We start from the raw sequence: 15,951 nt of genomic DNA on the forward strand, positions 1-15,951 counted from the left end.
CTGGGAGTTGAAGTCCACAAACAACCTGCCTCCAGAAGCTGTGAATGCTCCAACACTGGAAGTTTTCAAGAAGAGACCGCACAACCATTTGTCTGAAATGGTACAGGGTTTCCTGCCTGAGCAGGGGGTTGGACTAGATGACCTCCAAGGTTCCTTCCAACTATTATTATTATTATTATTATTATTATTATTATTATTATTATTATTATTATTATTATTATTATTATATCTTAAAATTCCCAAAGGTGGACACCCTGCTCTAAAGGCCATGATTCTCTGCTACTTGCTAACACACAAACTCTCATTCCACGGTAGACTGCCATGGAACACCGAGGCTCCACTTGAAAAAGGTCCCGGCCCCAGACCTGGAGAAAGACCCCCAGATTCTACCACTGCCAGTTGAAAAGGCTTCCCCCCCACCCCACAGAGCATCTACAACCCCCGTATTATTAGCAGCACCCCTGCTCTCTGCAATCACATTCAGATTTCCCGAGCAGTTTTTTTTCAGGACCCAATTTTCTACTTTTTTTTAAAAAAAATTATTCGTCCAACAAAAATTATAAACTCAAACAAGCGAAATAAGAAAATTAAAATGTGACAGGGACAACAGGCGCGTTAGTGCATTTACACATGCCTCCTTAGGGACTTCTTAAATAAGGAGCAAGGTCCAGAGAAGTTAAATTAGAAGGAAAATTATGAAAGTTAATAGCTGAGAGAACCGAATCGGGTAAGATATTCCCGACGTTGACAATTCTATTGCAAAAATTTACTTCGTTTTGTATTGCTTCATTTTACCCAAGGCAGCTTTAAGAACGCAGAGTAATAAGCAATAGTAACAATTATTGCTTGCATTTTAAAACCTGCAAAGACACCCCTCTTTTAAGTAAGGTCTTTAAAGGCCAGAGACCCTCATTTGTGTTGTATTTTTGTATTTCAGCTTCCTACGGGCCAGGTTGTCTTCTTTGAAACCTTAAGCCAGCTTCTATAACAGAACAACAGAGCTGGAAGGGACCTTGGAGGTCTTCTAGTTTGACCCCCTGCTCAGGCAGGAAACCCTAAACCAGTGGTGGCGAACCTATGGCAGGGGTGCCAGAGGCGGCACTCAGAGCCCTCTCTGTGGGCACACACGCCATCGCCCCAGTCCTCGGCCTTCAGCTGGGTTTTATAAAACCTTTTCGCTTTAGGCCTCCGCCGCCATGTGCAAAAAAAAAGAGGTTCAATCAATCAATCAATTTCATCTTCTCGTGGGAAAAAAAAGATCTTGCAAAGTTGGAATTGATTGATTGAACTTTTTAGTCCCACCCAGTCTGCTATTACCTCCGCAGCCACGCCCAGCCAATGGCCACACCCACCCAATGGGCCACACCCACCCGGCACCCGACGATGCATAAGTGGGTTTTGGGTTGCAGTTTGGGCACTCGGTCTCTAAAAGGTTTGCCATCACTGCCCTAAACTATTTCAATGGCTCTCCAGTCTCTTCTTAAAAACCTCCAGGGATGGAGCAGAGACAAGCTATGCAGAATAACAGAACAGAGTTGGAAGGGACCTTGGAGGTCTTCTAGTCCAGCCCCCTGCTCAAGCAGGAGACCCTTAGAGAATAACAAAGTTGGAAGGGACCCTGGAGGTCTTCTAGTCCAGCCCCCTGCTCAAGCAGGAGACCCTTGCAGAATAACAGACTTGGAAGGGGCCTTGGAGGTCCTCTAGTCCAGCCCCCATGCCCAAGCAGGAGACCCTTGCAGAATAACAGAGTTGGAAGGGACCTTGGAGGTCTTCTAGTCCAACCCCGTGCTCAAGCAGGAGACCCTTGCAGAATAAGAGTTGGGAGGGACCATGGAGGTCTTCTAGTCCAACCCCCTTTCAGGCAGGAGACCCTTGCAGAACAACAGAGTTGGAAGGGACCTCGGAGGTCCTCTAGTCCAGCCCCCATGCCCAAGCAGGAGACCCTTGCAGAATAACATAGTTGGAAGGGATCTTGGAGATCTTCTAGTCCAACCCCTTGCTCAAGCAGGAGACCCTTGCAGAATAACAGAGTTGGGAGGGACCTTGGAGGTCTTCTAGTCCAGCCCCTTGCCCAAGCAGGAAAACAGCTCTCCAAATCTCTTCTTAAAAACCTCCAGTGATAACACACCCACCACTTCTGGAGGCAAAGTCTACGCTCATTCCAAACAGGAAAACTCAAAAGCCTCCTCCTGTAAAAAAAAACCCAGCTCTTGCAAATTGCCCTTCCCCTTTTCCCCTGAACGCTTTTAAACCGCTTCCCCGTGGATCGCCTCGTGGTCCCCTATCCAAAGACCAGCACAGCTGGGCTCGGCAAAAAATTAGCCAAAGTCGGGCAGGTGCAAAAGGGGGGGAGGGAAGACAAAGAAACCTCATCGGAGCCCAGCACGGCGTGGAAGGGAAGCAAACAGCGGGGTCCGGCGAGGTCACGCGGGCCCCCGAAACCTACCGACCCTCCACTCCCCTCCGAACCCCGCAAGTGCGCTTCGCGAGCCGCGCGGCCGCTTTTAAAGAAAACCCGCCGCGTGACGTCACGGGCGCTCGGCCAATCGCCGCCGCGTCTTCCCGCTTCGCCTCCGGAAAGGGGCGGGGCGGATACGCGCCCTCCCGCGAGCGCGAGACCCGCGAGCGGAGCCGCGCGGGGATTGGCTGTCCGGGGCGGCGGGGGGGCGTGGCCGGAGCAAAACCTGGCCGTGCGCGGAGGGAGGTGGGGTGGGCGAGCAGAAGAGCCATGGAGCCGCTGCGGGAGCTGCGCGTGGGCTTCATCGGCGCGGGGCGCATGGCGGGCGCGGTGGCCCGGGCGATGCTGCTGGCAGGTAAGGGGGGGAGGGATGCACGCGGGGGGCGGCTTGGCAGGCAGGCGGGCGGGCGCTTTTGCAGGCAAGGATCCCCCCCCTTCCCCAGTTGGAAGACCCGGCTGGGGTCCTTGGAGGGGCTCAGATGCAAAAGGGGGGGGGAGGCGGTGGGGCGCAAAAAGGGAAGGGGTCCCTTATTCAGAGGGATACCTTAATTAGAGAGGTCCCTAAGGGGGGGGTCCCTTACTTAGAGGGGTCCCTTAATGGGATACCTTACTTAGAGGAGTCTCTAAGGGGCATCCCCTACTTAGAGGGGTCCCTAACGGGTGTCCCTTACTTAGAGGGGTCCCTAAGGGGCTTCCCTTACTCAGAGTGGTACTTAAGAGGAGTCCCTTAAGGGGTCCCTAAGGAGTGGTCCCTTACTTAGAGGAGTCCCTAAGGGGAGTCCCTTACTCAAGAGGGATACTTAAGAGGAATCCCTTACTTAGAGGGGTCCCTAAGGAGTGGTCCCTTACTTAGAGGAGTCCCTTACTTAGAGGAGTCCCTAAGGGGAGTCCCTTACTCAAGAGGGATACTTAAGAGGAATCCCTTACTTAGAGGGGTCCCTAAGGAGTGGTCCCTTACTTAGAGGTGTCCCTTACTTAGAGGAGTCCCTAAAGGGCGTCCTTTACTCAGAGGGGTACTTAAGAGGAATCCCTTACTTAGAGGGGTCCCTAAGGAATGGTCCCTTACTTAGAGGAGTCCCTTACTTAGAGGAGTCCCTAAGGGGCATCCCTTACTCAGAGTGGTACTTAAGAGGAGTCCCTTACTTAGAGGGGTACTTAAGAGGAGTCCCTTACTTAGAGGGGTCCCTAAGGAGTGGTCTCTTACTTAGAGGAGTCCCTAAGGGGGGGTCCCTTACTAAGAGGAGGATTACCTGTAATTCAGTAGTATGTTTCAGATCCCTAATGAGAGACTCTTTGAAGCACCAATCATTTCAGATTATTTGCCCTGAAATCAATTAGGATTAACAGAAGGGACCTTGGAGGTCTTCTAGGCCAACCCCCCCCCCTCAGGCAGGAAACCCTCTACCATTTCAGACAAATGGCTGTCCAGTCTCTTCTTAAAAACCTCCAGTGGTGGAGCACCCACAACGTCTGGTGGCAAGCTGTTCCACTGGTTAATTCTCCTCACTGTTAGGAAGTTTCTCCTTAATTCTAGGTTGCTTCTCTCCTTGATTAGTTTTAGATTACAGGTAGTCTTCAATTTACAACTGTTTGTTTAGTGATCGTTCAAAGTTACAACAGCACTAAAAAAAAGTGACTTATGACTATTTTTCGCACTTCCCCACGGTCTTGGGATGAAAATTTGGACGCTTGGCAACTGACTCATATTTATGACGGTCGCAGTGTCCCCGGGTCACACGATCCCCTTTTGCGATCTTCCTGGCAAGAAAAGTCCATGGGGAAGCCAGATTCAACTTAACAACCCTGTTAGTAACTTAACTACAGCGATTCACTTAACTGTGACAAAAAACGTTATAAAATGGGGCAAAACTCACTTAACAGATGTTTCACTTAACGGAACCTTTGAGATCCATTGTGGTTGTAAATTGAGGACTACCTGTACTGTAATGTAAATGGGGGAGTGATATTGCTGTAAAGGAAGAGGCAGGTTTGCTCCTGTTTGTAAGTTTTTACAACTTTACTGCTATCGTGGAAACTTACTGCAGTCATGGAAAAATCTCGGTTTGTTTTTTTCCTCCTCTGTTTTTCTCAGTCATCTCGCCTCACTCCGACTTCCCTGAAGTCTGGAAATTCCTCTGGAAATTTTGCTTTGATCTGGAAATTATGGAAGGAAAAATTTTCTAAGGGAATGCAACTTTTCCTTCCATAATTCCCTTTGTGACCTTTGGGCTGCTTTTCATCAAACCACGTTTTTAACCATAGCATTGAGTCTGTTTTCTTAATATTTTCTGAATGCCCAATTTTAACCCCAGGGAAAAGCAATTTATGCTCAGAAAAAGGTGCACAGTCCTGGGGAAAACATATGTTTGGTTGAAGAATTGATAACACGGCATGCAACTTGTAAACGCTGAACCATCTTTTTCGATCGAGTGCTGAAAAGCGTCAAGAACAGCCTGTTTAAAAATATATTTTCACCGTCTCAAATTTTGTCTTTCAACGAAAAATGGCACCGGGGGAATAGCCAAATTGGCTAGAAACCACTCTGTTCTTGCATTTATTCAATGAATTTATATAAAATGATTACCCTGGCCCCCATAGCAAAGTGTTATCTGTTTGCTGGACAGCGAATTAACATTAGAATTGCACTTTTTTCCCCTTTCAAATTCCAAACAAGCTGTTCCATTCTCACAGGAAGTGTTCCAGAAGTACAGCATTTTTTTGGGGGGGGGTATGAAATCCAAATCAAAAAGGTTTTAGATTTGAAACCTTTTGCCCAAATCTAATCAAAGTACATTTAAAAACACACACACACATTGAAACAGCACAAAAATATGTTAGGGGTATATTTGTATTCTATTTGGACAGACCCCCCCCCCGAAACAAGTGCAATAATCAGAAATCAGACAGATGTTAATAAGCTGTATTGCTTTTAAATTAATGTCCTTTTCATTCAGTTGCTTAGCAGTGGAAAATCTGTTCCTGATTGTCTGTAGAGATTCTCTGTCCTCCAGGTCATGGTTGTCCCAAAGGCACTTTTTTCACAAAGCAACTGGACTTTCTTGTTTTTCTTTGAAGATGTTTTGCTTCTCATCCAAGAAGCTTCTTCAGCTCTGACTGGATGGTGGGGAAGGATTTATATTCCTTGCAGACTCTTTCTTTCTTTCCTTCCTTCCTTTCTCTCTCCTTCCTTCCTTCATTCCTTCCTTTCTTTTCCCTTTTTTCTCTTTCTTTCTTTCTTTCTTTCTTTCTTTCTTTCTTTCTTTCTTTCTTTCTTTCTTTCTTTCTCTTTCTTTATGTCTCTCCTATCCTTCTCCTTGTTTACCTCCCATCTTCCTCTTCCCCTTTCATCCTTCTCCCAAAGGTGCTTTTTCAAGAGGCAACTGGACTTTTTTTGTTTTTCTTTGAAGACATTTTGCTTCTCATCCTAGAAGCTTCTTCAGCTCTGACTGGATGGTGGGGAAGGATTTATATTCCTTGCAGACTCTTTCTTTCTTTCTTTCTTTCTTTCTTTCTTTCTTTCTTTCTTTCTTTCTTTCTTTCTTTCTTTTTTGTTCTTTCTTTTTTCTTTCTTTTTCCTTCCTTCCTTCTTTCCATCGTTCTATCGTTCTTTCCTTTCTTTCTTTTCTTTCACTGTCTCTGTCTCTCTCTCTCCTATCCTTCTCCTTTCCCTCCCTTCCTCTTTCATCCTTCTCCCAAAGGTGCTTTTTCAGGAGGCCACTGGACTTTCTTTGTTTTTCTTTGAAGACGTTTCACTTTCATCCCAGAAGCTTCCTCAGCTCTGACTGGATGGTGGCAGATTCTTTGCAGACTCTTTCCTTCCATCCTTCCTTCCTTCCATCTTTCTTTCCTTTCTTTTCTTTTCTTTCTCTCTCTGTATCTCGTTGTCTCTCTCTCCTGTCCTTCTCCTTTCCCTCCCTTCTTCTTTCTCTTTCATCCTTCTCCCAAAGGTGCTTTTTCAAGACGCAACTGGACTTACTTTGTTTTTCTTTGAAGATGTTTTGCTTCTCCTCCAAGAAGCTTCTTCAGCTCTGACTGAAGGGTTATTTGTATTCTTTTAGAGAGTCGTTGAGAGTCCCCACCATACAGTCAACCCCCAAGTGGCCTCAACGACTCTCAGAAAGGATGCAAATGACCGGCTGTCTGCAAGGAGTATAAATCTTTCCATTCCCCCACCATCCCGTCAGAGCCGAAGAAGCTTCTGGGATGGGAAGCGAAACGTCTTCAAAGAAAAACAAAGCAAGTCCAGTTGCTTTGTGAAAAAAAACCACCTTTGAGACACCTGGTCCTGAATGTTGTAAGTGGAGAACTTTACGGCATGCTCAATCTCATCCAGCAGTTCAGAAGCTCTCCTGCTTTCTGGGCTGAGATGACCAGAGAGTTCTTAATTTATGCAAATGTTAATTAGTGCAGAAGACAAGAAGTGTCAAGGAAGGGTACTATTTCTCTGGAATCTGCCCTTCAGGATCCACTGTCCTGCAGCATCCCAAAGTCTTAGTCTTGCAAGACAATCCAGGAGGACCTCAAGGCCGCTGGCACCGAAAATGGATGGACACTCAAGCGGAACCCACGAAGAGATGCCTCCTCCGCTCGGAGCGCGATAGGAAACATCTCACAAGACAGAAAAGGCTACTTGAGTTCCAGAGACAGCTCGGAAGCCAGGCTAAAGTGGATCCAGTTGAAAAGTCCAATTCTGCAAATCCTAGAACTGGGTCACCATCACAGTCTCGGGTGGCCTGGCCCAAAGGGGAATATTGGAGATCCAATGGTAACTGTCCGATCTATTGGGGTCTAAAATGTTTCGTTGGTAGAAGATGAACCCTTGGAAAGTTGGACGTTGAAGCAGCCTCTCTCTTTCAGACGTATTAACCATCCTTGAGACTAGGTTTTCCTCAACCGTGGCAGTTTTAAGACGTCTGGATTTCGACTCTTCAGGATTCTGGGAGTTGAAGTCCACACATCTTAAAATTACCCAGGGTTGAGAGACGCGGCTGGACACCACGCCAACATCCATCAGCACCACCATTTTCTGAAGCTTTCTGCTCATCATGGGATAGAGCCAATGAAATGGCTTATACCGTATATATAATCTGAACTAGACTGCCTTGTTTCGCTGTGCCGTATAATATATGTGGGTGTATGCATCATCCTGTATTTATTTTTGTCATATTATGTAGTGTGGTGACCCTTTGAGAGCTGTATGCAACGGAATTTCACTTTAATGTATGCCAATTAGTGTACATTCAAAGTGATAATAAAGTTATTTTATTCTTTTCTATTCTGAATTCTGTTCTATTCTAAATTCTGTTCTATCCTTTCCTATCTTATTCTGAATTCTGTTCTATTTCTATTCTCTATTTTCTATTCTGTTCTATTTCTATTCTTTATTCTATTCTAATCTTCATTCTATTCTATTCTGAATTCTATCCTATTCTATTCTTTTCTATTCGATTCTGCTATTCTATTCTACTATTCTATTCTATTCTTTAGTCTACTATTCTATTCTTTAGTCTATTCTGTTCTATTCTAATTCTATTCTATTCTTTAGTCTATTCTATTCTTTATTCTGTTCTGTTCTAGTCTATTCTCTCCTTATTCTATTCTATACTATACTATTCCCCTATTTTCTATTCTATTCTATTCTTTATTCTATTCTATTGTTCTATTCTATTCTTTAGTCTATTCTATTCTTTAGTCTATTCTGTTCTGTTCTATTCTATTCTAATTCTATTCTATTCTTTAGTCTATTCTTTATTCTGTTCTGTTCTATTTTCTCCTTATTCTATTCTATACTATACTATTCTATTCCCTATTTTCTATTCTATTCTAGTTCTGTTCTATTCTATTCTATTCTATAATTTTATTCTAATTCTATTCTATTATATTCCTTTGTTAGGGAAAAAAAGTCCAGTTGCCTTTTGGAAAAAGTACCTTTTGAAACAATTGGCAGGATCTTCTCACCTTGATCTTCACCCAACGTACGAGATGTAGCAAGAAATCTGACTGCTCTTCAGGAGAGGTGGTGGGATGTCCAGCCCATCCTTATTTAAATATTTAGATTTTAGAGGTGTCTGCTTCTCGTAGCTTTATCCCATTGTAAATCTTGGCCATTTACAACTCAGTGAGTTTGCAATCCAGTGATGAGTTCTCCTACTACTGCCATCCTTTCTCCTCTCTCTCTCTCTGCAGGAGAAGTCCAAGCAGTGAATATTCTGGCCAGCGCTCCATCCAACAGGAATCTGGACAAATTCCAGGTAAATGTGTAGAGGTAAAGTTTTCCCCTGTCCAGTCATTTCTACTGCTTTTAGATGGGATTGATGGGATCGAATGGAATAGTGAAGGGAGGATAGGAGAGGAGAGAATACAAGATAATAACAAGAAAATAGAATAGGAGAGAATAGAATAGGAGAGTACAGAACAGGATAGAGTAGAATAGAATAGAATAAACAGTTGGAAAGGACCTTGGAGGTCATCGAGTCCAACCCCCTGCTCAGGCAGGAAGCCCTATACCATTTCAGACAAATGGCTGTCCAGTCTCTTCTTAAAAACTTCCAGTGTTGGAGCATTCACCACTTCTGGAGGCAGGTGGTTCCACTGTTTAATTGTTCTCACTGTCAGGAAGTTTCTCCTTAGTTCTAGGTTGCTTCTCTCCTTGATGAGTTTCCATCCGTTGCTTCTTGTCCTGCCTCCAGGCGCTTTGGAGAATAGCTTGACTCCCTTTTCTTTGGGGCAGCCCCTGAGATACTGGAAGACTGCCATTGTGTCAGCCCTCGTCCTTCTCTTCATTAAACTAGACCAGGGGTAGGCAACCTTGGCTCTTTTATGACCCGTGGACTTCAACTCCCAGAATTCCTGAGCCAGCATGGGGGAACTATGGCCCCTTCATGACTTGTGGACTTCAACTCCCAGAATTCCTCAGCCAGCCTCCATTTTGTTTGTTAGATTTAAGACAGGAGGCTTCAAACTTGGCCTTTTTATGACTCGTGGACTTCAACTCCCAGAATTCCTGAGCCAGCATGGCTCAGCTTGGAAACCTCCCTTTCCCCTCAGCATGGCTGGCTCAGGGATTCTGGGAGTTGAAGTCCACCAGTCACAAAAGAGCCCAGGTTGCCTACCCCTGAGCTAGACACACCCAATTCCAGCAACCGTTCCTTGTATGTTTTAGCCTCCAGCCCCTTCATCATCGTCTTTTTCTTTTTTTATTTCCTCCTTCCAACAAAAGAGCTTCTCCTGCCAGACGACCCACTGCAACGTGGAGGTGCTGGAGAAGTGCTCCTTCGTATTCCTGGCCACCAAGCCCCACGTCCTCCCGGCCGTCCTGCGAGAGATCGGCCCCGCCGTCACGCCCAGGCACGTCCTCGTTTCAATGGCCGCTGGCGTCCCCCTCCGCACCCTGGAAGAGGTGAGTTCTGGGAGGAAGGAAACCTATAGGGATACCGATCGTCCTCGGCTTACGTCCACAATTGAGCCCAGGGTTTATGAGGCTAAGCGAGACATTCGTCAAGGGAGCTTTGTCCCGTTTTACGGCTTTTCTTGCCACCGTTGTTAATCACTGCAGTGGTTAAATTAGTCGCACGGTCGTTAAATGAATCGTGAGCCTGGGACACGGCGACCGTCGTAAATCTGAACCGGTGGTCAGGCCTTCGGATCTGAATCGCGTGACCGCAGGGCTGCTGCGATGGTCATAAGTGTGGAAAAACAGTTGTGAGTCTTTTTTTTTTCACCGCTGTCGTAACTTCGAACGGTCACTAAACGAACTGCTATAAGTCGTGGATTATCTGTATTCGGGCATGTCCAGGATCCCCGTCCCAGGCTCAAAAGGGATTTTTTGCAAACAGTTGCTGCACTTGTTAAAGCCCAGCAATCCGGGTCCTGTTCATCGGGAGTCCCTCCTTGAGCAGGGGGTTGGACTAGAGGACCTCCAAGGTCCCTTCCAGCTCGGTGACTCTGTCCCACAAGAGCCCTACCCAGGCTGGACAAGAGGATCCGTGGGTATCGCTGTCCCTGGGAACAGGAAGTGGCAGTGGCGGGGCCCGATTCTGTCACATTCACCTCCTTTCTCAGTTTAATAGAGTTTACTCCCTCTTGACGCCTTCTCACGTTTAGCTTTTGTAAATCCTGTTTTATATTTGAAGACTTTATTTTACCTGCCCAGAGTCCAAAGATTGCTTGCTTGCTTCCTTACTTCGTCCCTTCCCTCCCCTCCCCTCCCCATCTCGCATAAACTCTTGCCTTCTTCTTCTTTTTAACTTTTATATATACTGTTTTATATGTTAATATTTTATCTGCCCAGAGTCCAAGGTTTGCTTGCTTGCTTGCTTGCTTGCTTCCTTCCTTCCTTCCTTCCTTCCTTCCTTCCTTCCTTCCTTCCTTCCTTCTTTTCTCCCTCCCTTCCTTCCTTCCTTCCTTCCCATCTCACATATGCTCTTGCCTTCTTCTCATTTTAAACTTTTATATATAGATATAGGTTCTCCTGCTTGAGCAGGGGGCTGGACTAGAAGACCTCCAAGGTCCCTTCCAGCTTCTATTCTATTCCATTCCATATTCCATATTGCATTGTATTGTATTCCATTCCATCCCATATTGTATTCCATTCCATATTGTATTGTATTGCATTGCACTGTTCCGTTCTGTTCCATTCCATATTCTAGTCTAGTCTAGTCTAGTCTATTCTATTCATTAATTTTCTATTTTCTATTCTATATTCTGTTCTGTTCTATATAGGTATACGTTCTTCTGTTCGAGCAGGGGGCTGGACTAGAAGACCTCCAAGATCCCTTCCAGCTTCTATTCCATTCCATTCCTATTCTCTATTCTCTATTCTTATTCCTATTCCTATTCCTATTCCTATTCTATTCTACCAGTGGAACAACCTGCCTCCAGAAGCTGTGAATGCTCCAATACTGGAAGTTTTTAAAGAAGAGACTGGACAGCCATTTGTCTGAAATGGTATATAGGGTTTCCTGCCTGAGTAGGGGGTTGGACTAGAAGACCTCCAAGGTCCCTTCCAGCTCCTATTCTTTTCTTTTCTATTCTATTCTATTCTATTCTTTTCTATTCTATTCTATTCTATTCTATTCTATTCTATTCTATTCTATATTCTATTCTTCTGTATTGTATTCTTCTATATTCTATATTCCATTCTGTTCTATATTCTGTTCTATTATGTTCTATTAAACGAAATTCCTCCTAAGTTCTAGGTTGCTTCTCTCCTTGATTAGTTTCCCTCTGTTGCTTCTTGTCCTGCCTTCAGGCGCTTTGGAGAATAGCTTGACTGCCTCTTCTTTGGGGCAGCCCCTGAGATACTGGAAGGCTGCTATCATGTCCCCCCTCGTCCTTCTCTTCGTTAAACTAGACAGACCCAATTCCAGCAACCGTTCCTTGTATGTTTTAGCCTCCAGTCCCCTAATCATCTTTGTTGCTCTTCTCTGCACTCTTCCTAGAGTCTCAACATCTTTTTTACGTCGTGGTGACCAAAACTGGATGCAGGATTCCAAGTGTGGCCTTACCAAGGCCTTGTAAAGTGGTATTAACACTTCACCTGATCCTGATTCCATCCCTCTGTTAATGCAGCCCAGCACTGTGTTGGCCTTTTTGGGCAGCTGCAGCACACGGCTGGCTCCTATTTGAGTGATGATCCTCCAGGATTCAGTCGTGACCCTTCTCTCCTTCCTTGTAGCTGCTTCCCGTGGGCACCCAGGTCCTGCGGATCATGCCCAACCTGCCTTGCGAGGTGCAGTCGGGGGCCGTCCTGCTCACCCGGGGCTCCTCCGTGGGAAAAGAGGAGACCTCTGTGCTGAAGGCCCTCCTGGCTCCCTGCGGGTTGTGCGAAGAGGCGCCCGAATCCTACATCGACATCCACACGGCGCTGAGCGGCAGCGGCGTGGCTTACGTGAGTCTCCTTTTCCGCCCCGTCCTTAATCAGCCTCTTACACAGCCGGTCCTCGACTTAGCGACCGTTCGTTTAGCGACCGCCTGCAGATACAACGGCGCTGAAAAGCGACTTGGGACCGTTTTTCGCCCTTGACGTCCGTCGCGCCGTCTGCCTGCTCACGGGATCGAAATTCAGGCGCTTGGCCAATGACTCGTCTTTAATGACGGTCGTGGCGTCCCGGGGTCACTTGATCCGCTTTTGCAACCTTCACTTAACAACGGTTTGTAAAATGGGGCAGAGTCGAGGTTTACCTGCGTTCGTTGCAAATTGCACATGAGGCATCTGCCCACTCTCAGTTCCATCAGGCATTGGCTTTTTCCAAGAAGCTTAGGTTTCTAGTCCACATGCAGGTGTTCCCGCCAGGTCCTCTTCCTTTTTCTGCAACCTGATTTTGCCCTTAGCCCCCCCCCCAAAAAATAATAATAATTAGGAACCCAAACCTTGGGTGACCTCCAAAAATAACCAGTATACACAGGATTTGATTTGTTTAAGATTGAAAACTTAGATCTAAAAGGGAAAAGAACATTAATTATCATGAATACGTTTGATTTATTGATTAACCCAGGCAATATATATAATGGTTTTGATTTATCAAAGGGGATATTGCATTATTACATTTATCAATAAATTTTTAGCTTATACGTATCTTAATTACATTCAATCTTTATAAACAATCCATATCCTGTTATTAATTTTTACATAACTTTTAATTTCTCATCAATATTCCAATTTAACCTTTGCTATCCAGAATTTTCAGATGATTTAATGTGGAAAATTGATAATTTTTAGGAAATAGAACAAGATTACATTTCAATAGATAAAATGTGTATTTTGGATATTATGGTTTGTTATGAAGTGAGGTAAGGGAAACTTTGGTTACCCAAAGTCTGAAAATTATGGATATCAAAGGTTAAATTGGAATATTGATGAGAAATTAAAAGTTATGTAAAAATTAATAACAGGATATGGATTGTTTACGAAAATTGAATGTAATTAAGATACTATAAGCTAAAAACAATGATAAGTGTAATAATGATGTTTTTATTGTTGATATAATTAGAAATGTACTGGCTTGAATACGAGACAGTAAATTTTAAGGGAAAAAGAGAAGAAATATCTGATGTTGTAACCTGAGATTTGCACTAAAGATTTTGTTATTGAGCTATTGATTAACCCAGTCACCACGTTGCTTTTTTAAATACTCAAACATAAAATTGGAAAATCAATAAAATATTATAAAAAAATAAAAATAAATAACCAGTATATCTCAGCTTTCCTCATCATAGTTTCTAGAGATGTTGGCTTGTTGCCCTGTCTTATTAGGAATTTTGGAAGTTGTACTTCAACACTTAGGTAGACCTCAACTGTGGAAATGTCCTCAACTTACGACCACATCTGAGCTGAGAATTTCTGTTGTTATACGTTATAAGCAAGACGGTTAAGTGAATTTTGCCTCATTTTACGACCTTTCTTGCCGTAGTCGTTAAGTGAATCACGGAAGTTGTGAAGGTAGTCACATGGTCGTTAAGCGAATTGGGCTTCCCCCCCATTGCAGGGGTAGGCAACCTTGGCTCTTTTATGACTTGTGGACTTCAACTCCCAGAATTCCTGAGCCAGCCATGCTGAGGGGAAAGGGAGAGGTTTCCAAGCTGAGCCATGCTGGCTCAGGAATTCTGGGAGTTGAAGTCCACAAGCCATGAGGGGGGTCATAGTTCCCCCATGCTGGCTCAGGAATTCTGGGAGTTGAAGTCCACAAGTCATGAAGGGGCCAAAGTTTTCCCCATGCTGGCTCAGGAATTCTGGGAGTTGAAGTGCACAAGTCATGAAGGGGCCATAGTTCCCCCATGCTGGCTCAGGAATTCTGGGAGTTGAAGTCCAGACACACCAAAGTTGGGAAGCACTACCTCAGACTGTATTTTTTTCTTCCTAAGAACAGCAAGTTCTTGCCTCAAGAAACAAATATGCTTGCCTCAAGAAACAAAGATTGCCAGTAGAAAAAACTTTCTGGGTATAGGCCAGGGGTAGGCAACCTTGGCTCTTTTATGACTTGTGGACTTCAACTCCCAGAATTCCTGAGCCAGCCATGCTGAGGGTAAAGGGAGAGATTTCCAAGCTGAGCCATGCTGGCTGAGGAATTCTGGGAGTTGAAGTCCACGAGTCATGAAGGGGCCATAGTTCCCCCATGCTGGCTCAGGAATTCTGGGAGTTGAAGTCCACGAGTCATAAAAGAGCCAAGGTTGCCTACCCCTGCCCCATTGACTTTGCTTGACAGAAGGTTGTCAAAAGGGGATCCTGTGACCCCGGGATACTGCGACCGTCATAAATACGAGTCAGTTGCGAAACGGATGAATTTTGATCTCGGGGATGCTGTCACGGTCACAAATGTGAAAAACATAAGTCGACTTTTTTTTTTTTAGTGCCGTTGTAACTTGGAGCGGTGGCTAAATGAACTGTTGTCATTTGTATTTCGTGATAGAGGAGGGAGCGTGAGGTTTGGGACAGTTTTGGAAAGTTGAGAGGGAGTGCAGTTAATAATAATAATAATAATAAAGGTTGGAAGGGATCTTGGAGGTCATCTAGTCCAACCCCCTGCTCAGGCAGGAAACCCTATACCCATTTCGGACAAATGGCTGTCCAGTCTCTTCTTAAAAACTTCCAGTGTTGGAGCATTCACCACTTCTGGAGGCAGGTTGTTCCACTGGTTAATTGCCCTCACTGTCAGGAAGTTTCTCCTTAGTTCTAGTTGAGTCTCTGATTAGTTCATTCGGTCAGCCCTGTCCTCCCATCTCTTCAAACCTCCAAAGCTTTACGGGCAGGCCTCGACTTACGACGGTTCACTTAGTGACTGTTCAAAGTTACAAGTTTCCTCCTCCTCCTCACAGGTCTACATGTTCGCGGAAGCCCTGGCGGAAGGGGCCGTGAAGATGGGGATGCCCGGCCCGCTCGCCAACAAGATTGCAGCTCAGACCTTGTTGGTAAGGAGTGAGGGGGGGCAGGACTTGGGTTCCAATTCACACACTGCAGGGCTTTTTTTTTTTCGGAACCCCCCTCCGTCAAAGCCCAACATACCGTGTTTGTGCACCATTCGGTCTTGATTATTGCAACAGCCTCTACATGGAGCTGCCCTTGAAAAGTACAGGTAGTTAAGCCTTCCACTCCTCCTTCTCCTCCTCCTCCTCCTCCCTTCCACAAACCCTCCTCCCAACAATATTACTTAGTTGGATAATGAAACATCTGCAAGAAAACCACCAAGCTCAGAGAACACCAAGGACCCCACAGTTCTGCTCCTCCTCCTCCTCCCAGACCCTACTCCCTCCTACCACTGATGATATTACCTAGTTGGGTCATGAAACATCTGCAAGAAAGCAGCCAAGCTCAGAGAACACCAAGGACCTCACAGTCGTCGTCGTCGTCGTCCTCCTCCTCCTCCTCCCAGACCCTCCTCCTTCCTACCACTGATATTACCTAGTTGGGTCATGAAACGTCTGCAAGAAAACCACCCAGCTGAGAGAGCACCAAGGACCCCACAGTTCTCCTCCTCCTCCTCCTCCTCCTCCTCCTC

At 45.3% G+C, this 15,951-nt stretch overlaps 1 protein-coding gene across 1 annotated transcript; it reads left to right on the plus strand.

Moving 5' to 3' along the window:
• Positions 1 to 2,728: 2,728 nt before the first annotated feature.
• On the plus strand, positions 2,729 to 15,364 carry LOC107300227 (pyrroline-5-carboxylate reductase 3-like; the record flags this gene model as incomplete). Its single annotated transcript, XM_015829565.1, has 5 exons — positions 2,729 to 2,813; positions 8,645 to 8,709; positions 9,678 to 9,857; positions 12,135 to 12,347; positions 15,272 to 15,364. Coding segments are annotated over exons 1-5 (636 nt in total), but the record flags the coding sequence as incomplete, so codon positions are not given.
• Positions 15,365 to 15,951: the final 587 nt, after the last annotated feature.

The sequence above is a fragment of the Protobothrops mucrosquamatus genome, unplaced genomic scaffold, assembly GCF_001527695.2.
Source record: "Protobothrops mucrosquamatus isolate PMUCROS unplaced genomic scaffold, P.Mucros_1.0 scaffold6410, whole genome shotgun sequence".
NCBI classification, from domain to species: domain Eukaryota; kingdom Metazoa; phylum Chordata; class Lepidosauria; order Squamata; family Viperidae; genus Protobothrops; species Protobothrops mucrosquamatus.